Source organism: Cyphomyrmex costatus, unplaced genomic scaffold (assembly GCF_001594065.2).
Source record: "Cyphomyrmex costatus isolate MS0001 unplaced genomic scaffold, Ccosl1.0 scaffold158, whole genome shotgun sequence".
Classification (NCBI taxonomy): domain Eukaryota; kingdom Metazoa; phylum Arthropoda; class Insecta; order Hymenoptera; family Formicidae; genus Cyphomyrmex; species Cyphomyrmex costatus.
Window position 1 is genome coordinate 268774 of NW_017275587.1, and position 27562 is coordinate 296335.

The 27562-nt window shown below is 30.2% G+C and overlaps 1 protein-coding gene across 1 annotated transcript; it reads left to right on the top strand.

Moving 5' to 3' along the window:
• The first annotated feature begins 5618 nt into the window (after nt 1–5618).
• Nucleotides 5619–27562, top strand: LOC108771420 (secretin receptor). Its single transcript, XM_018536700.1, has 12 exons — nt 5619–5630; nt 13678–13768; nt 18038–18144; nt 19288–19446; nt 20943–21037; nt 21464–21813; nt 23675–23805; nt 23888–23973; nt 24130–24274; nt 24946–25231; nt 26343–26506; nt 27349–27562. Exons 1-12 carry the CDS (start codon nt 5619–5621, stop codon nt 27469–27471), a joined length of 1749 nt encoding a protein of 582 aa, XP_018392202.1. The 3' UTR covers nt 27472–27562.

Below are 27562 nucleotides of genomic sequence, written 5' to 3' on the forward strand. Positions count from 1 at the left end.
ATTTTTGCACTGTTTAATTAATATCAATATAGCTTTCTTTTCTTTATTACAATACATATAACGTATCACATATAATAAATATAAAGAATACAAATAATTATAAAAGCTAAATTATAAAATCGATGAAATAAATATGTACATGATTATAATTTCTACATGCATTGCTCAATTAGAAATAAATAAGGATTATATTTATAACAGTACGACATAATATAATATACATTAAGCACGAATAAAAGTTTTATCTATAATCTTATTATTGCAAAAGATAGCATAATATCTAGATACATATCTCTTTTCTCTATATATTGTTCATTACAAATCTATTAAATACAAAATCCATTAAAAATCTATTAAAGTTTAATTCAGAACATATTCATAAGTATAGTAACAACGGTATCGATTCATCAGAACTATACATTTGCATATTACGATTGAAAAAGCATTTCAATAGCGAACAGCAGCCAGCAAGGGAAACAACTTGTTGGACATTAGCTCAGTCATGTAACGCGGATTCATTTGTAACAATATACCCTTCGATACCAATCAATCGATACGAGCGCTACGCAAGCAGCGCAAGAGCACAGCGTAAAATCGCAAATAAATATCCACTTATCCAGTGGATTTGTAACGGATGGATTCACGAAGCCGCGAACGCAACACACTTCTGGGCTTTCGTCGCGTGACACGTACGATCCAAAATAGGCCATCGAGTATGTGGATCAACGAACAGGGACAAGTTGAAAAGATCCCACGGGGTGTCCTTAATGATCTTTCCTACTATTGTAATACCATCACAAGGGACACGTTTTCCTTTGATATTTTTCTTCCCAATAAATTGGTACACCAATAATTGGCTAGTAGAAACTTCTTGTTTACGTCACGTTTTTTGAAATTAAACGAGAAAAATTCGTTTAACGAACGATATTATGCGAAACCTTGTACCTTATGTAAATTGCGCAAAAAGCAAGTAAAAAAGTTCAGTAATCAAAGAAACTTCAGGAGAAATAAGGTTAACGTTTTACTAGAGCGTTTGTGTTAGTAAATTCGTAATTAAACTCCTGATCTTAGACGGACTAATGCAAATTTAAGAACTCTATAGCGATTTCCTCGCTCCTTCAGTGATCCCCCTATTCAACGCGTTGCGCTGATGCATAATGCCAGAGTCATATGTAAGTTATACGGAAACTTATGTATAAAATATCTTCGTGTCTTAAGTGGGATTGACTTAAACCTCATTAAACTCACGAAATCTTGTTTTGCATCGTTGTTGCAAACGTGACGTCAATACTTGTGAGGCAAAGATTACCGCAACAAGAATACGAAAGCTCAGGATTGTTTCATGTAACACAAATAAGCTGTTCTTCGTTTCAAATAGAACATTGGTCTACTGAATTAACATGAAACTTTCACGATAAGAAAATATATATATATATATATGAAGTTATTTGAACGATAAATACTTATGGAACGGTTTTTTATTTTATACATGACACACATACGTACTTCCATGAATTTATATACGATTAATTTCACATTTTTCCTCGTATTTCTCATATTTCTTATCAGTAATTAATAACAAGTTTTTAACAGTATGGAAGATATCATTTCAGAATAGAATTGTGATTTGTCCAAATCTTCTTAATTTTACCAATCGATAAAAATATGTTTTTAAATTGGAATTTCAGTTCATCGACGCAAAAAGAAGATAGCTTTATTTCCAAACTAGTGCAAGTTCTTTATTTGCATTATTATTTTTTCTCTTGTGTTAAAATTTTAATAAAATTTCTACGTAACTTTTATTCTGAATATTCGAGCCTTTCGATATTGCAATGCGTCCTCTTATTACTCCTATATCAGTTGACAGCGATATTTTCCCTATATTGCGTCCGAACTAGCGAACCACAAAAGCAGATTACAATGGAATACGTTCGTCTCGTTTTCTGATAAGCTGAATCTCTCAACTAATGTGAATATATGTATACATTGTTGTTATATGTATACAACGTTATCTGGAAACTCTTATGTTACATGTATCTGTAACGTAATCTAGAAATTCTTCTTTATAATTGCTTTTTTCATCTTGCATAATTTTTGAAAGTACATTTTTTATTATCTTTGTGTAATATATCTTTATATTAATGATCATGTATCAATATTAAATTTTTGAATTGTTTTATATAAAATATTTTTCCAATTACAAGAATATCGGTAATAGACATTCATTATCCAGTATCAAATTGACACGTATGTTTGAGAACTAAAAAGATTATGTTAAACTGCGGCTTCTTGTCTTTGTCGTCAAAGGAAGGGAATTTTATCACGGGAGGAACTGACATTTTCACGCAAATTAAATAAAGTACAGGGCGGCGAAATACTAAGTATTTCGTTTGAAATAGGACAGAAGAATACGAGATGTGATTGAGATGAGCTAAAGGTATCTTTAACCTATTGCCTAATCTTTAAATCGGAATTTCGGCTCAGAAACTTGTAACCCAAAGTGACGCGAAAAATATTATGATACCATAAAGTTAATATCTCCTTTATATTTATTTAAACGTGTAAGTATCTTCAATGTGCCGACAGAGAGATTTCCATATATTTTGTACATTCTAATATATCTCTCTCAAACTGCAATATTTAATTATGCAGATGCTATTTCGCTTATACCTACCATTTCTTCCACTCCTTTATATTTACTTCGCGAAATTACTCAGTAACAAATTTATGACATTCATTATAGAAAGCGACATTCCCGAGAATTCAATACACACCTGTAAAGTTTCTCGTAAAGAAAATTGACATCTTTCGTTAAGAACTTGGCGTTATAAATAAAGATAACATACTTCGATACTCGTAATTAAAAAAAATAATAATCTTTTGTGTTTTTATTCTAAATAATATAATAAGCATTTTTCATTATATATAAAAAACCATTGCAATGTTACGTAAAAGCATATGTAAAATAAGGAAAGTATATAAATGTAATTTTATCTAACTTTTTTTACTTTTGCTTGATATATGTTTGTGAGAAAACGCGAGATCTCAATTTAAGCTCATTAGGAGACTATATGAATAATTCTCGTGATGATATAATTGTCTTTCTAAGCGTCGTCTCGGCGGAAGAGCCTTTTTCTTAATTGTTTGAAATTGATCATTCACACTGTTGACTTTATCATTGTTCTGTATTTACAAATTACGTTTATTTTAATTTAACCGAATACATGCGCCATTGTTCAATATCGCGGGATATTTTTGTTACCGCGGGTAACTGGGAGTTCTCGCAGAATATCACTCGAATGCATCCGACACTCGAACACTTCTCAAGACTCTCGAAATTGCAATGCTGATCTATTTCAATGGTAATCGTGCATTATATCGCGTTGAAATGCGCATCGATCGATTAAACAGTGAGAAGCACGTAATATGTCTATTTGAATTTTTAACAGACAATGCAACTTTTAATTTAATTATATTATATATATTATTTATGTGTATACAAAAAATTTTGATAGTTTTTAAAAATTCATGAAAAAAACATTAATATACTGTTATAGACTTCATATATGATCCTCATAAAAATTTATATTCTGCACAATATGCATAGTATATGTATATGTATGCACAATACAAATTTTTATAAAATTAAATTCTATGATTTAACATGCGTCATAATTTTATAGAATTAATTTGCAACTGCTAGAATTTATTTCAAGGAAAAACAAAAAATAAAATAAGAACATTAAATATATAATTTTTATGTTTTATATATAGCGGCCGTAATCAAGAAAACGTAAATTAGATCTAATGCGATTTAAGCTTTATGTATGAACTCCGTGATTTATTGCTGAAGTTACATTCTCGGCCTGCCGATAAATTTGATCCTGTCGAGCTTGACAAATTTGACGTAACGGTTAACAATGTATCACAGAGATAACCATTTGGAGGGCATATGTAATCGATAATGCAACGTATAGCCGACGCTGCATGACATATCCTTGATATTTAAATTCACTAACCCGTTCATATGACATGTAATAAGTCCACAATCCGTTGTTCGTGAATGGATTATTATTTTTAGTCTGCTTTTAATCAACTATTGATGACTCTTTTGATAACCTTGTGTTAATGTATGTAAAGTTAGTATGCATACAAATAGTTAAAGACGCAATATGCGAACAATGTCAAATAATCCGTATCACAAATAAATTTGCGAATCTGGCTGTGATCTCGATCGTTAGTTGGCAAACTATTTGCATTTAATTTAGTTATTCTAAAATTTGTGTTATGGCGTCTTCTAACTTCATTCCATCAAGTACTGCTAATACATATTTTATAATTAAATTTAGCAATAAATTAATACTGAAACTATCTCCTAATAGACGATTATCTATGACGTAAAATTTATTTTTTTTTTTAATTTATCCATTTTCATCAACTTACACGAACGATACCTTGTGTCTATTATCTACAAAGGCTGAATTGATACGTCAGTAGATACTACTATCCTGTAATAGTGTAATGGATACTTCGATATCCTTGATGACTCGAACAAGTTGCGAAATTCCGTGGCTGTTGTCAGCTTCGGTTCTCCGATCGATCGATTAATGATTATCGTATATGGATAATAGACTGAAGGGCGCAGTATTATAAAAGGAAAAAGAGGTGTTGGTTGTCTGACCTACTAATACATAATTAATTAAAAAACAAACAAAGGCGTGTTAGGCCATTTCAGATATCGTCAATACGAGATTTCGTTGATTAGCTTTCATTTGATTGTTCATCAACTTAAACGACTATTACTTTCGTAATGAACTTTTGTATAACTTATGTTTTACTCGTAGAACAACAAAATCTATAATTATTAGCCCTATAAATTTTACTTTTATTTTTATAATAAGTTTCTACAATAAATCTATTTTAATAACATAAGATTAAACATCGATGATATATTTTATGGATATTTTCAGTGTACCAATTTATAAGAAATATTTATATTATTGTTATTGTTCAATTGCATCTCTATTAATTTTTGTTAATAAGAATATTACTTTTGTATAATGTGTAAATTTTTATTAATTAAATCGGTTGGGTACCATTAATTTCATGTAAAATGCTTTTATCAAAATATTGTTAAAGTCCGCTGTTGTAGATATCAAATTCGATAGTAAATGCCGATCCCTGTTTTTGCGTAGAAGACTAAAGTTACGTCAAAGCATTCCTTTATACATATAATAAAAGCACGCACGATCTATCACATGTGCTTCCTATCATATAAGCTTATTAACTACATAATGTAATAATTAATTACATTCTATGTAGTAATTAATTACATTCTATTCTAACAAAACTGATAGTTTAAAAATTATCGTCTCAAAATGGTTAAAAATCTTGACACAATGTTAATCAACAGTGGCAACAATTAACGATAACCAGCTATATAAAAGGAAAACGGTAATTTCCCTTTGCACGATACTGGAAAATACTGGAAAATACTGGATAATATCAACAATTAATTAATACGTAATATATTTTCAGAACGGACTATTCTGAGGGTCAGAAGTAGCATAGCTGTAAGAAGAAAACTCATTTGACGGACAATAATCCGAAAAACCGCCATGGAAACACATGTAAGTAATATGACAAGTTACGCAGTAATTGCATGTTCCAATTATAATATTCACACTTTATAGAATAATTATGGCTTTATTAATTTTTTCATCACCTATAATAACATTCATCTTTTCTAATTAGAAACAAGAAAAAGTATGATATTATTTTGTCGCTTTATTAAATTATGTGAATATTTAAGGCGCGTTAGAAGTTTTTTAGAATTGCAATTTCGAGAATTCATTTCAAAAAAATACAAAAAGAAGATACAAAATAAAAATGTTGAATATATAATTTTTTATGTCTTATATACACATACTGTCTATAATATATTTAACTTTATATTCAAACTTTTTCTATATATTATTCTTTAAATATTTTATTAAATAATAAATCTATAAAATCGTCCTGTTCATTATTAGTATTAATTAAACAATAATAATTAAATTCCAAAGACTCATTCTTTCTTATTGTTAAAAAAAGGAACAATCGCGAATTTCACACACACACACACACACACACACACACACACACACACACATAAAATTGAAGAATAAATCGAAGAATTAAATAACAGAAAATTGATTTCGTCATTATTTTATAATCAAAGAACAGAACCCTCGTAGTGCTACGTTTTTCCGTAACAAGAGAATTACGTATAATTCTTCTGATAAGAAACATTTCAAAGATTCTGACAAAAGAATTAAAGAAAAACGAATAAAAATTGGAAAATCTAAAAGAGATGGTTCTTAATATCTTATTTAGTAACAAACTTATTTAGCAACAGTCTTTTTGTTTGATGGTAGGAATCTTGTATATGAAGTATCTGATGCGATCTTTTCATTTGTTGATATAAAATTTTATGATGTACATGAAATGGAGCAGACGGGAACATTTACTGAATATTTTTACTGATATCTTTAAATCTTCGCAGAGAGATAATCCGCTAAATATACATACGATGGAGGCTTTATCGCAAGCTAAATATCGGCGAACGTTTCTCTTGAAGTATGCAGTAGAAAATGCCAGAAGGGCCAGGCGGTTTTATTTGTAGGCGAATTCTCGGATGGTCTTTCGCGTGGCGCAACTATTAATTACGTTTTCTGAAAAACTCTTTGCCGCAAGAATTCTAAAAACTTTTAACTTGGTATAACTTGGATTATCGAGACATAAAAAAACTTAAGAGAAGTATAGTCCAAAAATTCTGTTCTCCGTTTTGTCTCTTTTAAGTTTAGCTCTTTCAAAATAATGTATATAATTTTCTATTGAGTAATATTTTATATTAGTGTATTACAATCTCATCTAATTTATTTAATTTCGAATATCTACCGATTTTTATTTGATTTTTGTCTTTTATTTTTTAACAAACATTACATTTTAAATTTATTGAAAAATTTATTTAACAGATTTATTATTTAATAAATTTACCAGCTTTTATTATACACTAAAATGACCAAATTATTGACAGTTGTATAAAAATCTCTGAATTAACTAAACAAAATAAAAAGGTTTTTACAGGAAATAAATACAAAATTAGGAGGTTTTTCAGTGGATTTTATTTTATACTAAAATCGAAAAAAATTTGAGTAAATTTTTAACTTTTTTCAATTCTCTAAAATTGGAAGTTTGAAACTCACTAATAATAAGAGTGCTACAAGGAATTTAATTTTTTTTATCTGTTATTTTAATTATTGTTCAAAAGCAAACCCACTTTACACAGAATTGTTATATAAAAAGTATATATATATTTTTATACATATTATATATATATATATGCATAAAATAATATCTAAAATATAATATTAAGTTTAACAATACAACTCATGATTAATTCTTAAAACCGAGATTCAACTTATTCCTTATTTCTTTCTAATTCCAAAATTTTGGAAAGAGATAAGATATATGTAAATTTAACCTCGATTAAGAGTTAACCGTAAGATGTAAAAGTTATAAAAATTGCATCCTGTTAAACATAATGCATCGTCTCGTTTGCAATGTAAATATTGTTAATATTATATCAGATTCAGCCTATCGATCCAGCAATTCTAAATTATTATATAATATACATCAATGGTCAAAATAGTTATGAATTTAATATCGGTATATAGATTTATTTTATTCTGACATACACATTTAAAAGTTGAGAAAAATCACTGTATTCCTATAACGCAAATAATACATATTAATTTTTTTAACTTGTTAAAATATTATATTTGCATCTTTTTTTGCGGCTATTTTAAATTCTCATTTTACACGAAAGAGGGGAAAAAATTGAAGAGTTGTTCAGAAATTCCTTTCAAGCGTCTTTATAAAATTCATTGAGTACATATAGTAATAAGCTTGCTAAGTAAATTCCCCAGACAAATTAAAAACTTACATGAAAATCTTACAGAAGCTAAATAGAAACAATAGTTTTGATTGCATTAATATCATTGATATCATTGCAGCATGCTTTCGACATTAATGCAACTCCTGCAAATTACTTCCGAGCTTGTCGATGTCTTGCATACGTAATGAATGTAACTTCTGCTTCATGAATGCTTATAGGTGCTTATGTAAAAGCTCGGGGCGAATCATAAAATACTATCATTTAGATAACGATTACGATAGAACGCAAACCTCATATTTTCCCGCATGCGGTTTCCTGTATGGAAATTCGTTCGCTCCAGGCGCGCTTTTAAATATCCTTTGCTGTCCCGCAAAACTTAACGCTTTTCAGCGAGGTCAAAGTGTAACTTTGTAGCAAAGGTTCGGCGATTTCGTAACAACAAAATTTTCTCGTGACATTTTGTGACGGAGAAACTTCTCTCTAGTTGAACCGTGCGCTGATTTCGTATCGGACTGCAGCTCTCGGCACACATTCCAAGTATTCCAATATGGTAAATGCAACGATGCGGAGATTTAGAGTTACCGAGCGACCTACCTTTTCCAACTTTTATGGGGTTGTCTTAAAACTAAAAATAACAGGAAAGTGTCAGAAAAATTTAAAATGGTCAAGAATATTATATAGGGGAAAATCAAAGAAAATTCTTGGCTTTAAATAAGCTTAAATTAATATGCGTACATCACACCTACGCAATTTTAAAATACCCAACTTTATAATCAAATGCAAGCAACGTCAGCAACATTAATAATATAATTCACATTCTCATGTTAAATTGTTCCTTCAACAAAATATATTTTACGATTTTCAAATTAGAGGACCAAAATATTATACAAAAAAATTTCTAAATATAATATTATTGAAAATATCAAGGAAAGTCATGAAATTTTGTCTAAAAATTAAGGAAACTTGTGGAATTTTAAGATGAGAAATTTGTGGTAATCCCTTATTTTAATACATCGATACAATCAATCGATTAATCAATATCTTTTTCTCTTCTCTCTCTCTCTCTCTCTCTCTCTCTCTCTCTCTCTCTCTCTTTCTCTCTCTCTCTCTCTCTCTTCTTTTTCTCTTTTCTCGGAAAGCTTTTATTCGGATAAAGATATCACTAACATTTCTCCTTTTGTCTCTCTCTCTCTCTTTGTTCTTTTAGCAGTTTAGTCTCATAACTAGTTTGTAAGTTGGAATGAAAGTATAATAGTAGACTGTAATTCAAAATCATCAAATGCATTTGCTGTTTTAAAAGACTAAAGGTAAACGCGACGTTATACGTGCGATAGCGCGATGTTTGTGTTATGCTTCGTACAAGATATTGCTTTATGCTACGCTGAGAAAATTGCTGTGACACGGTATAAAAATTTTTGTGCAATTTGTACAATATATTGCGAAAATATTTTGCACCGCGAGTTTGTTAAAACAAGCCCTCTCGTTAAAACGTTACGAGAATTTTCTTGTGCTTTTTCAAGCATATTCTCGTAACTTTTGTTAAAATTTCAATAATTCTTATCTATATATAAAATTCTTATCGGATTTCTCAATATTAATCTACTACATATAATATATAATTTACGGATTATACAAAACTAATATCTGAGCTAAATTGAACGTCAGAGGAACGATATTTCACTCACGGGAATCTGCCACGAAGTATCAGCGATCGTCGTTATTGATGACTGTCGTGTGTTCCAAACGTTCTTGATTTCGCGCTGACAAGTGTCCTCTCAGCAGGAAAAGCTCAAGTTCGAGCTCAAGCGAAATCTGGTCCAATAGGATAGTTAACCTTCCCTTGAATGACCGTTCATTTACTAACCCAAGAAGTATACTACACTTGTCAATATATGGACCCTCGTTTACGTCATATGTATTAAGGAAAGATATACGAGCGTTTCCATTCACTCGTAAGTTATATGTAAGAATAGGAGCGCATCTTTTCCGGGACATCGTCGCACTTTGAAATGTCTTTGTTGTGATTGAACCTTTTCTTTAAAATGACATCGAATGTGTGGTAATAAATGAAGAAACTTTTTTGTAATAAGAACACATAGCAATAGGAAAGAAATGCAACTTTGTTAAATAAAGCATTATTGAGAAGTATAAGAATATATTCTGCAAAATATGTAAAATGAGTATTCTTCAAGGAAATTTTAAAGCACTAAATTGTTTTATTATTTAGATTTAATCAATTTTTCATTAAGCTTTACTTTTTTTTATTACATTTAAAAAATTTTGTAAAAATTTGATATTATAAGAAGCACAAGAAAGAATGGATTGTAGATATGCATATATTATACACATAAAAGATACAAATAATAAATTTTTAAAAAGATTTTTAAATAACTTTTTTAGCATTTTTGAAACAAAATTTTCGAAATTTACTACTTATTGCGTCAATATCAGTATATATATGTATATTATTTATCTTTACATTTATTTTGATGGAACAATTTTTGTCAACAACAACAATCATGCATCATGTTTCGTATCATATATGCACATTATGTATACTAAAAAAAATTTAATAAACTTTAATTAATATTCCTTCGAATGATCCTCCTGCAGAATATTCATTTACGGTAAATAAATATTTAAATAAATTTAAAAAATAATAGTCAAATAAAACTAATGGTTTTTGTGTCTAATAAATATGTTTTCATTAAATATTTTACTAGAATTATATTCAAAGAAATATTTATTAAAATTTAGTAAACTTTTTTCTCAGTGTACAAAAACGTCGCGATACATGATAAAACTTATTAAATACATCGGCACTCTCGGATGATAAAGTCTTGCGAAACTTTTCCAAAAGTTTTATGCCAAAGTTACCCTCGATTATCGCAGGGAATAAATTCGCACAATTTCAAAGACCGCAATGAGAAGAAAAGGGGAAGATACACCGTGCATTCTCAACGTGTTATTCAAGGCGTTTATTACGAGTAAGTGACCTAGAATAATTGCGCGCGCATTTTATGAGATCTGTGTACGACATGCGCTACATAACGTAGTAGAGAAAATCGGAGGGAAAATAAACAATTTTAGCGTCTCGCCATCGCAGTAGGAAAGATGGTTTGCGGAGGAATGTGCAGCGAACTATGAAACCATTTGGAAGACTTTCGGTTGGATTTCTGCAAGTTATGTGCTTGAAAGAAATAGCGGCAAATAGCTATAAATCGCTTTTACGTGTTTTATCACTTTCCATTTTTTTTTTTTTATGGAAGCTAGAGCCACATAAAATTGCTCAGAAAGACGTCGACGTTCGTAATATCAACCTTTATAAATATATTTATGATATCAACTATGTAACTGCATCCCTACGTCAACTTTTGTTTAAACAAACTGTTATTATTATGCTTCATTGCAATTGAGAATAATAATAATATTAATAAGTTTGATCTCAAATAAGCTGATATTATAATGTATAAATTATTTGCAAATATTATATTCACAGGAAATGTTGTACAATTTAGATTATAATTTATGTATGTAACCATGTCATTTTGCATATTAATTCACAGCTTTATTATCAACGTTTGTTACTGTGCAAACAGATTCGATTATTGATTGTTGGTTGCAATAATTCTTAAATTTGTTTTATCTTAAAAAGTCATAAAAAAAATTATCAATGTAATAAGGATTTCTGAATATAAATGTCCGCCTTAGTAACACAATCAGGAATGTCGTCAGACAGAATTGTTGCGTCGTCGAGGCGACGACGAGACAACAAAAAGAAGCATATAAAATACGTAATATGGTAAAAGAGAGTAGAACGAGTATCATAAATGTAAAACAGAGAAGGGCTTTGTGTATTCATAGCGATGTTTCTGATATTTTATTGGATCAGTAAAATATATAAGATAATTTGGTGGTAGCTTAAAGCTTACAAAAATATAAAACATACCGAAATAATGTATAAATGTATAATATGTAAATTATTATAATATAATTTTAAATAATTTTATTTAAATAATTATTAAAGGATAATTTATTATTATAGATATTATCCCAGAAATTATAATCTCTTCTTTATTTAAACTAAATTTAAGTGAAAGAGAAATATATTATATATGGTACACAATATTCTTTAAATCAATAAACTGTTACTAACGCAACGTTTTTTTAGAAGCTTTTTATACAATGCTGATATTTGTCAATTTTAATCAAGAAATAGTTTTTAATTTATTATAGACATATATAATTATATAGAGACATATCATTTCTTACAATAATTTGTCATTCATAACACAATTGGAACTTCTTTTAGTTTAGATTTATGTATGGGTTTAGATTGTGATCAAAATCACGCTTATGATTCAGAAAAAACTGAAACAAAACTTAAAGTAAATATTATAGCATGATAGAACATATAGATATAATACGTGCATTTATAATATTATTTCTAAATGTTATATAAGTCATTAAAGAATTAAAGTAATAACAAAGAGTAAAAAAATAATTAATATTTTCAATTTTATATCAATCGTGTTTAGTAGAATATTTATTTGCAACTGTTAAAAGTTATCTTCGCTGATTGACGTTATAGGACTATTCCTCTAAATCTAAAAATATAATTTAATCAGCGAAAAAACTTCCAACAGTTACAAAATAAAATTCTGTTAAAAAATGCGATCAGTTATTCTCTAATTGCATATACTATATTTTTTTATTTGGCCTCAAAATATAAGTGTGTATATCTACTTTTTAAACAGTAAGAGAGTAGAAGGGGAAAACATAAAAGGTAATAAAGTTTTATTCTATGAGAAAAAGTCCATCATTTTTTTTACTTAAACTTACCGCAATTTAATTAATACTCTACTTCTTTCTAAAAATTGCTTATAGGGCTATGATAGGGGAAAAAATTTAATTAATGCTGAGCAATTTTGCTGTAAAAGGTAAGCGAAAAACGGCATTACAAGTTAATAAAGACGGGAAGGTTTTCCTCATAAACAACACAACTTGTTTCGAAGTAAAAATTTGCGCGAAACAGTGCGATAAATACTTTTAGTTAGTTACATATAGCTCAAAAAATAAATGGAGAAAAAATTGTCATTTGATAAGCGTTTAGTTTTGGCGCGTATATTTTTCTTCCTTGCTATGAGAAAACGAATTGTGGAATTTTCGTTTCTCGAATTCCGTAACAGGAGCAACAAAAGAGAGAAAAAAAACTATTAAAACGAGCACGGCAGAAGATATCGGCTTTACCGAGTTAAAAATCACAAAGGTGTTCGTTCAGAGTGAGCTTTTCGCTTTTCGCTTACGCGTGGAAACTGACGCGAGTTAGCATGTCCCGTGCATTTTCACGTTCCCGGTGCGTTTTCACATTTCAATATGCCGATTCAATACGCACCGATAGGCAAATTAAATACGGAGACTCGAAATATTTGTGCGATATCCATACCTCGATTTCAAGCAAAATTGTTTTATTTAACTTGACTTTATTTAACGAATTTTCTATCTAAAATGTATCGAAAAAAAAGAGTTAGGAAACGTTTCAAACATTTCATAAACTGATGCATAAAAAGAATCAATGATATACGTATATTATAAATATTTCATGTATGTTGCAATATTATTTCCGTTTCTCTTTCTGACTTTTACAGCGTAAATTCTCGCGTAGCGCATATATCTTATTATTCTATTATATGTACATATATGTATATTAATCTATATTTACATCGAATCCATTTCAGAGGAATGACGTCATCGACCGAATGAAGTTGATGGACGACAGATTAGAATTAGAAGCCAAACGTTGCGATGTTGGAAATATATTGGAACCAGGTGAGCAGAATAGAATAATATTTTGGAAAAACGAAACGTACGAGAAATATCGTTGCGATCAGTTGAATGTTATTGATATTTCAAACGAGAGAACGATTCCGATATGTCATGCGGTATGATTTCCACTACAAAAGATCGCGTCTAGTAGTGAGACTTAATATATGCTCGAACAATTTCGAATTTGACGCCTATTGCGAATCTCACTCGCCGATTGCTTCGCATCATTCATCATTCATAATGCTTCTATTCACGTGCCTGTTCTACTCGAATCCTATACCTCTATATTACGTGAAAATTACAATTGCTCGTTATATCCGTTTTAATTAATATTGCTGTATTAGTCATTGAATAAATACAATAGGCAACGTACGGGTCATTTAATTATATTGGCAACGCGTGGGAAAAGGTGACGAGGTCGATCATAAACTATGAATAATTATCATTTGTAATAGAATCGTAAATATTAATTACACTAATTTCTCCACTATTTAGAAGCGGTATACATAATAATATAATATGTATATATATATATATTTTTTTTTAGTTACTTGGCGAGTTTATTTAAATATTGTTACCACTTGCTTTATATTGGCATTATTTGAACACTTATTACATAACGACGACTCCGAAAATTGGAGATTTTTTTATTTTTCTATTTTTATCGCGTATACAACGAGAGAGAGAATTCAGATTACAAGATAATTCTTTGTGCTTCTGCACGAAATAATTTCGCGCAGAGGAAAGCGAAATAATTTGCGGTGCTTTTTGAAAGTATCGCGCAACTCCGATAATCGGCATTGGCGACAGTAAACAATTGAAAATCAACAGGTTATAAACTTGCATAATACACCACGGGAAGATCGAAAGATGATACACCGGACGCACACGATGCACGGACTAATGTTAACCGCGCGCTCTCGCACGTGTCGCAGCACACGTTTCGCGTTTCTGCGCGTGTACACACGCGCGTGAGTAAACAGTATCTATAGAATGTCTCTGGAGCAATTAACGTCGCAATTAATCTCGCATCGCGATGCTGGCCCGTTCAGCAGCTTGAAATCAAACGCAAAGCTAGCGTGCCACCATTAATTACACAAGCGGCATTGTAAATCCAGGCGAGAGTTTCGTGAGTTTCATTTATTGTACCGCCTTACAAAAGGAAGTTACACAACAGAGTTGCTTAACACGATAAATCCCATTGATGATTAAATTGTTTTATCAAACTTGAGTCGTTGTACGTAAATCCTTTAAGTTATTAAGATGGAATATAATTAAACACATTCACAGAGACCCTTCAAAAGCCATCCATTTCACAGTTCGGTCCATTCAAAGGAGAGGAACGCTTTAACTCGGGATTAATCAAAGTTAAAATGAAGATAATAGCAAAGTACTTTGGTAAATTTTATTCTTTACAATCATTATATAAGATGCAAAACATTTAAACACACCTTGAAAGAATAAAGACTTACGATATCAATTATACAGTTCACGATTATACGAAGTTAGAAATATCTTTCATAATTCTATCACTTTATGTTATACATAATTTAGTTTTACCATTGTGCAAAATTTATGCATAATTATTACTTTGCCCAGGTTTTAAACATGTTGAACCATGAACTTGTTTTATTAATTTTAATATACGTTACATGAAATCTCGTGAATTTCTCTATAGTTTTTAAATATATTTCGTTTTAATTTTATTTTTATACATAATTTATGAAATACTCAAATCGTAAATGCGACTTCCGTAATAAACCAAAAAATCGATGAATGTAGAAAAAGAACAAATCTAATTTTGTTTAAATAAGCTTAATTTTTTCTTGTTGGTCTTAAAGTGGATAGATACCTATATTTTCATTATAAATAACACATTTTCAGACTTCTAAGGAAATCTAAGCTAAACGTGAAAAATGTAATAAGTACAGAAAGGGTACGAGTCTAGGATTTGCAAGATTCAAGGTTTGAAAATGGAATGCTTATCAGAGAGAGAGAGAGAGAGAGAATGTAAAAGCTTTTTTAATGAAATTTTTGAATGGCCAACGGCCTTAAAACAAGGAGAAATATTGTAATAGTCAGAATTTTAATTACAGTATTTTTGAAATTGTTTTTGAAATTGTTTGTGTAATCTCATTTTATTTAATATAAAGAGACATAATTATTGTGTAATATATGTATATAAAGAATATGGCGTCGAGTGGCTCACCGCTCGGTGCGATTGACTCGCGATCTATAGACCCGAGTTCAGTCCCACGTGCGCCCAAACGCAATTTTTCGCGTTTAATGAGCCAAAAAAATGGCTCCACCTGGTGATCAAAATATCTATGATTATCAGCGCCGTTCGGATTCGGCATTAAATTATAGGTCCTATACGTCAATATACATCAGTAGATATTTGTTTCTAATATCTGATTGACAATGAGGTAGGATTCTGTGGATCAATCACCCACAAATCCGAAAAAAAATTGATTCGAGAAACGAATATAGATCTTGGACAAAAGTGGAAGAGGCCTGTAGACGTCCTATGTTCCACATGAGGAAATAAAAGGAATCATCATCATATATAAAGAATGATATAATTTAAAATAAATAAAATATCTGTAATAGCGTACTATAAAATTTTTTATTTTTTGGGGTGCAGAAAGGATATAAGTTCAAATTTAAATTTTAAATTTTTTATTTAATTTACAAGCATTTCAAAAATAAAGAAATATTATTAAATGTCATTTAAATTCTCAAAAGTGATTTTGTTAATTTTTTACTATAATTAAAATTATACATATAGCTTTTTGTAAATAATGAAAGATAAAAAATTTGATAACTTTCTGCATTTTCTGATTTAATTAAACTAATTAAAGTCTCATGTATTTTCTAATTATTATTTTAATAACTATTTTAAATATATCTTTCCTAAAATGTTATTTAGCTTGAAATATAATTTTGTATTTGACAGCTTATTATATATATATTGAAAGAGATTCAAGACTACAAATATATTGAAAAAGCGAAAATACTCAAGAGCATTTAAAGATTTTACGTTACATTTTTAAAGTACCAGAAAGAAGGCACAAACGAAACACATCATTATTAAGTTTCAAGCTGCTTTATACCTTTACGAAGTTATGCCCAAGTTGACGAGTTTGCTAGTGCAAACCTTGTTAGTTCAAACGCTAATATTTGGCTCCGATCGGAAAGCACTGCTTTCCGACTTTCGAAGAAGCTTATGTGTTTTCTTTCTCGCTTTTTGAATGTATCTATTGATGAATATCTACTCTTATTATTATTTAATTGTAATATTTTCTCTCACATCTTCAACAACGCTATTATTATATGTATATGGCACGCAAGATAAAATACATCATGGACGGCAATATAATTTACAGTTTATACGTACAATGAATGTGCCGATATAACATCGAGTAAGTAAGCTTGCCTCTCCGTGTACCATTCGCATATAGAACCATATGGACGCATAATACCTAACAATAGAAATACGACTAAATGCAATTCCCTGCGGACCTCCAGGACCTAATGGATTTCTATTCCTATAAGCTGCGTCAACGCTGAAAGACAGGCTTTCCGGAGGACCACGTCGAATTTCGCACTTCGCTTTTCTCGGCAAACAATATCCTGTACAATTTCCCGGCCGTTCGCGTATTATTCTCATCACCTTTTATGACAATGGCTGATTCGCTCGAGATGTAACGTTCACATATTTATAATACAACGGGATATATGTATAATCGGATCTGTATATTGCGGCTCTCGTTGTGCGTCGAGGAGCCAAATCCATTATTTCCATAACTACCCCAGATCGTGCCATCAGAAATCCATGCGAATTGACATGAGTACTCATATATATACGTTTCTGAATATGGTTTATAAATATAAACGCTGTATAGATACATAAAGGACTTTGTAGAAAATATCTACGTGATATCTTTTTGACATTTGTAATTAAAAATTTGTCACAAACAGAACTGTAAGCCCCAAAAAAGTAAAAGCTAAAAAATAGTACTGATTGTAAGTAAAAATTTGCTCACAATAAATAAATATTTACTCAACAAAAATAAAAATTAAATTAAATTAATAATTTTTCTATCAAATATACGTAAATATATGTTTATATTTAGTAAATATTTACTTAGAATTATTTAAATAAACATTTATTAAAATTTAGTTTTTTTCAGTATAAAAAACAAATAATTACTTTGCTGCTGCAGATAGCTTTATTAGTTTGGTGCTAATATTTTGATGTGATCTCCTCAGGCTGGTGTCCCGAGATTTGGGACGGGATACTATGTTGGAATTCGACGGCACCTGGACAACTAGCCATTCAGCAGTGCGCCTCTTACATCATGGGTTTCGATGCTCGCGTATGTAATCAAGATCATGTAAAAAATGTAACTGAATTGATCCATGTATATTAGATTCTCCGGGAATTATTTCGCGCTCGCTTCGAACGGTGAAATTTTATTCAATAGAATAACGCTACCAGAACGAATTAATATCAAGATTCATTTAAACCCACGAGAAACTCAATTAGATTAATTTTCCGATCTAATAACGTCGTTCTTTGACGTAAGATTCTCGCAAATTGACGATAAAATCCATTCTTTAAATCCATGATTGAAATGTCTCCCACACATTTTAGCGACGTGTCCGAACGACTTCTCGACGAATTCGAATTCCATTCTTTCTCAGGCAGAATTTCGATAAGTCATCCCATTGTATGACTTTCTTGCTCGCGTTTGAATATTTTTACAGATGATTCACGTGTTATAAGATTCTATCTCAAACAAAATTGATTTGAAATGTAATTTGAAACTTTCTGTTCTATTGAGAGAAAAGAAAATAGTTCTGTCAACAATAAATTCACAACTAAAATTTAACTGCAACTCGTAGTTTTACAAAGTAATAAGAATTTTAAAAAGTAATACTGAATATTATAAAAATATGTATATATAATATATAATATAATATAATACATCACTATAAAATAACTATCTTGTACTTTAATTCTTATTACTTTTTAAAACTAGTTGTAGGTATTTAAATTTAGAGTTGTTAATTTATAATTATCGCACAAAAAAAATGGTTTTGAAATATCTAAAGTTTTAACTAGATATATGGTATATTTAAAAGTAACTTTGCTGGACTATCAAAATAATTAATATATAGGACGTTAAAATTTATTACTATTAAATTATAAAAACATTTTACACATCATTGTTCATAGATTTTCCTACAAAATTATTTTTAGTTCAAACATAATTATTTTTAGACCTGTGTGTAACTAACTGTTTAGATAATTCAGCAAAATCATTCTTTCCGTGCAGAACTATTTTTTTTTCTCTTAGAGTGCAGTATGCCATCTCATAGATAAAGAGAGAAAGAAGTAATATAATTTTAATTATTTTTCTTAAGAAAATCGCGCGAGTATCAAGTAATTTTCTAAAGAAATAATTATTGTCTAATCGATGGAAGAATGCGTAGACAATAGGCAGTGCGTCTTTCAGGCATTCGCTTCGAAGCAATGCATGCTGAACGGCGAATGGTACTTTAACGCCAAAACTCGCAGCGTCTGGACCAACTTTAGCCAATGCTACCGAGAGCCGCTAGTCACCGTCCTGATGAACATGTCGAATGTACAAACGAACAACGCTACTCTTATTAAGGTAAAGAAATAAAGAACAATAACAATAAATTATTCGTCGCGATAAAAATGTAGACGAGGACAAATGAATTTGGGACAATAAAACCTTCCCCCGAGTTTTGGCGGCATCGTCATGCGAAAACAGCAGAGATGAAAGAATCGATCGGAATCACACAGCGACATGACGTCAGTTATTCTACTCACGAGGAAATGAGAGCTATAAACGACGTTCTGCCCAACGGGAGGGGGATGCGTTGTGACGCTTTGCACTGTTCACGAGAACTCCAAGACGTTACTCGGAGGTTAATTTCCAGACTTGGACGATAATGAACCAAGCGGGCGAGCAAATGAGCCAATAGTTACGTTGTAATGATGTTATCAAAGAGGTCAGGCGGAAAATAGTGAAGACAATTTTCTAGCAAGACTTTTGTGCTTAATTTTTAAGATCAAGTGGCATTTGCACATACCGCGTAATATTATAATTGAGAAGCCAATTTTTAAAAAAATTGAAATGCATAGGTATAACTTATCATATGAAACAAGTCGGAATAAATTTTGATCGGAATTATTCCGTTTTCTCCAGAAAACATAATAGAAATCTAGGGAATAATTGAATAATTTCGATCCGAATTTATTTCGACTTGTTCCATGATAGATGTCCTGTTTGTTCAATAGTCGCATCTATCCGTCTTTTTGTCAATTCTTTAATTTGTAACGATTAGTATTTAAAAATAGTGTAGAAAATAATTTACAGTCTGAATAATTTCCAGTCAAAATTTTAGAAACGCTTACTAAAATTGCTACGTAATTCAAAGGATTAAATAATTAATTCACTTGGAACAAATTGACAGCCTTAATACAAATTTAATACAAATTTTACCATAATTTAATGTGAACACACACGATGAAAGCACCTTACTTAATGTGTGAATATATGATAGAATGACAACTATAGAGGAATTTTCGTAAAGCAGGGATGGAATAACATAATAGCAAGTGATCTTCTTGAGGATCATAAAGTTAGCATTACAGCATGAAAGGGAATATACAATGAGACAAGAGAAATGCCTTCAATGTATAATACATACATACAGTAGAAATTTGTATTGTAGAAAATGATTTACGACAGCTATAAATTAAACCCAATTTTAAACTTTTATAATTTACTTTTCTCGTAGATATCATATGGTAACATATTGTTTTAGGAAGCTTTGATCAAATTACGGCCAATACAATAAATTAATTAGGAAAAGTCTCTTGAAATTACTACTTATACGCAAAAAGTTGATTTAATAATTGAATGTCAACTTTAAAAACTATTCGTATTTTTAATTGATAACAATTTTTTAAAATTTACTCTAATTTTAAATATTTAAAATTTGTTTAAACTATAATCATTTTATAATTAATCACGAATGTATGTGTCGTCGTCTTATTAATTAATCGTTAAATTTATGATATAATAAATGGTATAATTGATAATTGATTGTTATTCATTTGCGCAATTTTATGTTATAGAAATTCTTACCGGTTGTGAAGATCATCTCAAAACTGGGCTATTCAATCTCGTTGTTTACTCTCATCATTGCGTTTTGCATTTTGGCCACCATCAAGTAAGTATATTCATATAAATATAATTTTAATGCATAATTGAAAAACAAGGCGCCTCGTTTTTAGCATCTTTTAATTTTTTTAAACATAATTTTTTATTTAAAGAAATTATTATTAGTCGTCTTTCAAGGCGACAAAGCGTTTTATCACATACCTTTGTATTCACATATTTTTCTTATATTTTCAATATACCGTGTAAAATAAAAAGTATACGTTGTAAAATAAAAAGTTAACTTTGGGGCTGCCCCTGAAAGAGCAATAAATTTTAACGTTTGTTTACGCTGATATAAAATCTCAAACCTTAAGGATCACCAAGATCTTCTCATCGAACACGATTGCTTTCATTACAAAGTCGGATCGTGTCTCATGGCGCCGCATAAAATCTCGCACCTCCTAATCGAAACGTAATTCGCGTTGCCACGTTCAAGTTTGTCTCCCATCGGACGTAGGAAATTACGATGCCCTCGGAATATATTGCACATGCACCTGTTCGTCTCGTTCGTGATGCGAGCGTTCATGGCGCTACTGAAGGACATGCTTTTCGTGTCCGGCCTCGGAGTGGCAGATGCTGTAATCAAAGTCACCGAGGGTTACTGGCTACTCGATGAGAAGGAAAGCAATTGGCAATGCAAGACATTCACCAGTCTGTGGCAGTACTTCATCCTAGCAAACTACTCTTGGATCTTGATGGAGGGTGTATATCTGCACAATCTGGTCTTCCTGGCGCTCTTCACTGACGCCAACTCCAGCATTGTAGGCTACGTCATTTTCGGATGGGGTAAGTAATAGGATTATTCTTAGGAGTCATCGTTAATCTTAGAAGGATTTACGAGATTCCAATCACATTAGTTGTACTCCTACATTGTTATCTTATTTTACGTTCTACATTAGTTCTAATTTATTTTGTGCTTTTTAATTTTTAACTAAGTATTTTATTATCTTTAAAATTTTTGATGTATTAATTATGTACGTATTAAGAAACTATGATAAAATATTTTTAAACGAATTTAAAAAAGCAAACTTTTTATCGATACTTCTTTATTAAGAATTTAATCTAAGATTTTTAATTATCAAGGCTTTGTATTTATCAAGATGAATCAATAAATCGTTCTTATTATTTAATTATTTAAATAATTTGTAGCAAGTATTTGATAAAATTTGTTTCCGATGTGGCTGATTGAATTGCAATCAGTTTTTTATTGCTATACTATTTAACACATTTAATAATTAAAAAATAAATTAAAAATTTTGCTAATGTGGAAATCATAAAGTGAAATAAAAAAGAAAGAAAACATAAATTTGCTATATGCCGATGTTTTTTTTATTTATTTTGACCGTCTTCGACAGCAATAAAAAGTTCCTTGGAGGGATATGTAAAATCCTTCAATTTGCAGAAATTCTCAAAAGTACTCGAAAATCACGACGATTCTCTATATAAAACATATTACATTGGTTGTGAAAATCATCGAATGTTATGTAATATAAAAAGTTATCTGAACAACAGTAATAACATAATTTCAATTTCAAATATTTTTTATTATACATACTTTTTTTACCTATATTATGTATTACTTTCCTATTTTATTTCTAATTTTCGTTCAACTTGCTTTATAATTTTATCAAAATTGTAGCTGAACTCGTCCAACAAATTTTAATTCTATCTAAAAAAAAATATTATCCTCTTGACTCTTGACTCAATTTGCCCTTCCGATTTAGACTAAATTTCCGATCACGGTAAAAAATTAGGAATACCATATTGGAATAATGATTTTTATCCCGATCCAAGTGCGTAAAATTTAAGAAATATTCGATAAAAACGGCTTGTTAAAATGTAGTTCTTTTTATTTTTAATTAAATATTAAATATATTATGAATTTTTGCTCACAAATTATTATAATATCATTTGCTAACTTAATTGCAAATTATATTTTTCCTATCTATTTTTTTCGCACAGCATTTGTATCTCAATTATTTCAAGCATATTTTTCTAAAAAAAAAAAGGACTCAAATATCTTCATCCAATTGTAATAATCTTTTAATATGTTATGAGTGATATGTGTTTTATAATAATAAGAGATACGTATTTTTTATACATATATGCTTTATTGCTCTTTTAAGAATTAAAACACCCTTTAGAGAAAAATCGGTTTTTTCTCTTTCAAAGCGAATATCATTGAAAGAGATAGAAAAAATATTTGAAATAAAAGTTGAATTCAAAAGTATTTTATAATAATGATTTATAAAATTTTATATAAATAGTTTTTATTTTTAAAAAAATAAAAATATAAGTTTTTTTTTATAATTATATTAAATACTCTTAAAATCATTTAACGTTTATTTCAAATATTTTTTTCTATCTCAGTTTTAACAATATTCGTTTCAAAAAAAAATTCAATTTTTTTGTAAAAAATGCTTTGTCCATTAAAAGTGCGATAAGGCACGTATAAAAAAAATATGCGTCCCTTATTTTCATCTTAAAAAAAAACATATTTATATCTTTTTCTATAATTACAAACTTCAGCGGACCGCCAGAAAACTTTCTACTAAATTATGTATTATTTCTCCTTAGAAAAACTTATTATTGATAAGCGTAATAGAGCTCATTTGATAAATTTAATCGTCCCAACTTTGTCTTACAGGTTTGCCAGCCGTATTTATCTTACCTTGGGTAGTTACGAGGATCATATTCCAAGATACATATTGCTGGACAACCAACGAGAAGCCTCTCTTGTTCCTTTTCATACGGGTACCCACGATGCTCTCTATTTTGGTAAGAACCTCGCGAATGCTTCGTTGAGCTAGTAATTAATTCAGTCGTACATTAATCCATTGCTCTTCCTTGGCTACGTTAGATAAATTTTGTGCTCTTCATCAACATCGTGAGAGTACTGCTAGTGAAACTCAAATCTACCATGTCAGAGGAAACGGAAAGATATAAGTAAGCTCTGTAGAAGATGATCTACTTTGCTCTGATATAAGTATACCATAAAATATTATTTCTTTTCGGTGAAATTTTTAATAAAATAATACGTACTTAAAAATTATTTTAGACAATTGACTATATAAATATACATATGTCTAAAATGATTATTAGGCGATGGGCTAGAAGCACGTTGGTCCTAGTGCCGCTCTTTGGGGTTCATTACGCGTTCTTTATCTTCATGTCGTACAGCATCGGGGTAAACGAAACTGTAGAGGTTGTGTGGCTCGTCTGCGACCAGCTGTTCGCATCTTTCCAGGTAACGCGCAATTATTAATAACACTAATCTACTTTACTGGACGCCAAACTGCCTTACAGTTGTTACACAAGAAATTGAGCACTCGACTGCATTATCATAAATAATGCATTATCTTATTAAACAACAAAGTTGGACGATGTTGTGCAAAAACTGAGCTAATTAATCCACAAAATTCGAACAATTAAATTACATAATTAGATTTATCCTGGAAAGCTACTTCCTTGATTTATATCTTTATAGGTACTTTGATCAGGGAAACATTTAAACGGTCATTCAGATAATGGAATTTAAAATTTTTTAGAGAACTGTTATTGTATTCTCTTTCTTTCTTTTTCTCTATCGCTTTTACTTTCTTTTTTATTTCCAGACGATTATTCTTAATTGAATTTTATTACATTTTTTCTCTTAATATTCATTTATTTTTAAATGAATGAGATAGAAATTTAATAAACAGTCGAAAACGATTATCAAAAGAAAAAGGAAATAAATGGATATTTTTGAGATATTAAAATAAAATAATTAAATAAAAAATATTTGTTCCACATCTCTTTACAATTTATATGAAAAATACTAGTTTTCTGAAGATTTGCGTTCGAGAAAAAGATCCAGGCTGAGAATTAAAATCGACAAGCAAAAGGGCGATTGGAGTATTATCTCTGTGTTCCCGGAAGGGCTTTTTTGTGGCGGTGCTGTATTGCTTCCTAAACGGCGAGGTGAGAGCTGAGGTATCGAGAACACTTCGTGGCATCAAATGGACACGTCTACGTGGAATTCGATGGGGCCAGAGAGCGTCGACGCATTCAGTTAGTACGTGCAGTTGCAACAACGTCTCGAAATCAGGTGGTCGTCGGCATTCAAGAAAGGCCAGGTGGTGGAAGTCGCGCTGGAAGACACCCTCTTGTCTTTACCAGGATCGCGCTATTCGTCGATCCACTCACTCGATGGCGAGTACACAAGGTGTCCCCTTAAATCCTACGAAACGTCGTGTCCCTCTATGTGTCTCTTTTTTAAGTAGTGTAACAACTTTGATCAAACTCCGATTAATTTACATAATTAATTGTCCGTTTTTACACTATAAAAAATAAAATGTTAATTTTAATTCAAAAACATTGAGTGGATTTTCTGAGACATGCAAAAACGTTAAAATTAACATTTTTGTGTTAATGTTAACATTTTTGTCTCAGAAAATCCACTCAATGTCTTTGAGTTAAAATTAACATTTTATTTTTTACAGTGTATCAATGTAATTTAATTTCAATTTTGATTTAACTAATTCTCTTCATTATTTTCTAGTTCTAAGAATTAAAAAAAAATGAACTATAAATTAAATTGAGATTAGTTAATCTAAAGTTAACAATTGATTCAATCGAGGCGATTTGGAATCTAATCAAATTTTTAAATAAAATTTATTATTCCCGATTTTTCTCTTCGTACATCAAATAAAATGAAAAACTTTATTTATGTCAAGAAAATAGCATTCTAATAAACAAGTTGACATTATTTGTCATCATTTGTCAACATTAAAGATGTCGTTTTATGTTAAAATGACGACAAATAACGCCAGTCTTGTTTGCTGGAAGAGGTATTACTTGATAAATCACCGATTAAATTAGTTTAGTTTTGAGTTTGATCAAAGTCACTCTTATTGTTTAAATGTTTAATTCTGATTCCCTTTAACAGATGATTAAAATACGAGCTGCATTAATTAAAACTTTTACGCCAAATATTTTTAAAATTATTTAAATGAGCTTCTCTTTCAAAGATTGAAGTGAAATATAATTTGAAACTTAATCTTATTTAATGTAATATGACTTTTTAAATAATAAATGATTCTTTCTTTTGGTCGCTTTAAGATGGAAATATTTCACAGCTGTACTGAAAGTAATATAACGCGATACATTGTAAGAGAATTCAAATGCATCGCGACGGTTTGGCACCCTCAAAGTGACTAAATTCGATGTCAGAGAAACTGGTCGATACCGTTGCTGTAAAGAGGAGCGTTCTCGAATGCACGAAATCTCTCTGGGTTGCGTTGTGCAGCGTACACGACTCGCATGTAATTTTGCAGATGTTGGAACGAGAGGAGGTAGTTTAGCGAGCAGCCGGGGCTATCTAGAGATCGCCGGTAATGGCCAGTCGCCGACGCAGCCGACAACACAGGATCATCACGCTCATCATACATCGCCTCTGTGCAGCAAGTGCACACATCAATCACTGCTTTCCTTTTGCTCGGTGAGTATCATCATTTTGCCCGAGTATTCGTGAGTACAGCATAATCTCGGTATAATCCAGTTGCCGATAAAGTGTGTTGCTCTTTTTTTCTCATTGCGTTCTAAAATTTAATATCATCCGTGGAATAAATATGAACAAAGAATTCAGACAAAAAACCAATCTCGAAAATGCAAATATCTAGGAAAATATAAAAAATATTTACATATTTTTTTATTTGTAATTATGGCAATCAATCCATCAATTATGTTTTTAAATAAATACAATCAATAAAAATATAATAAAATCGTATACAATTGTAAATTAATTCTAGTTAATTTAATATACAGGAAGCGTCAATATATTTTGTAAGAATTTAATATCAATTCTATCTGTTATTTTTATGTATTTTATTTTCTCTTAAAATCATATTTAATATAAGATTAAGTAAAAATAAATAAAACACGATTTGAACATTATGCAATACTTTTTTCTTAATAATTATTTTAAATAATATTAGATTAATAATTATTCTAAATAATATACTAAAAAATATATTTGACATGAAAAACAATAGTAATCTTTAAGCTTACATTCCAAAACGTCCTCTCTGAAAAAAAATTTTACTTAAAATATGCATTATAATACATTGTAATGAATACTACTTTATATCGAATAAAATTTTCGTCAGAGAGGACGTTTTAGGAATGTAGCCTTAAAAGGATATTTATTTATTAATTAATCGCTTTCGAAATTCGCATGAATAGATGTCTAATTTTTTTTCTTCAAGAAAGAGGTAACTACAAATATATATTTCTATTTTCCCAAAAATGATTCTCTGTTGAACGAATATCTTTTTCTCTCAGATGTCCGATGCGTCGGGACCGAATGGCGACAAGATCCGCGATCATCATCGATGGAGTGACTCCGAGTGCTGTCATCTCGCATACGAGTTGCACAACCTGCAGCAACATCGCGAACATCCGTGATAATATCCCACATTTCACGATAGGAAAAAAGAACACGTGTCGCTTGTCCCATAAATGTTGAACACGTTTAAACGAACGCGCGTATCGTTTC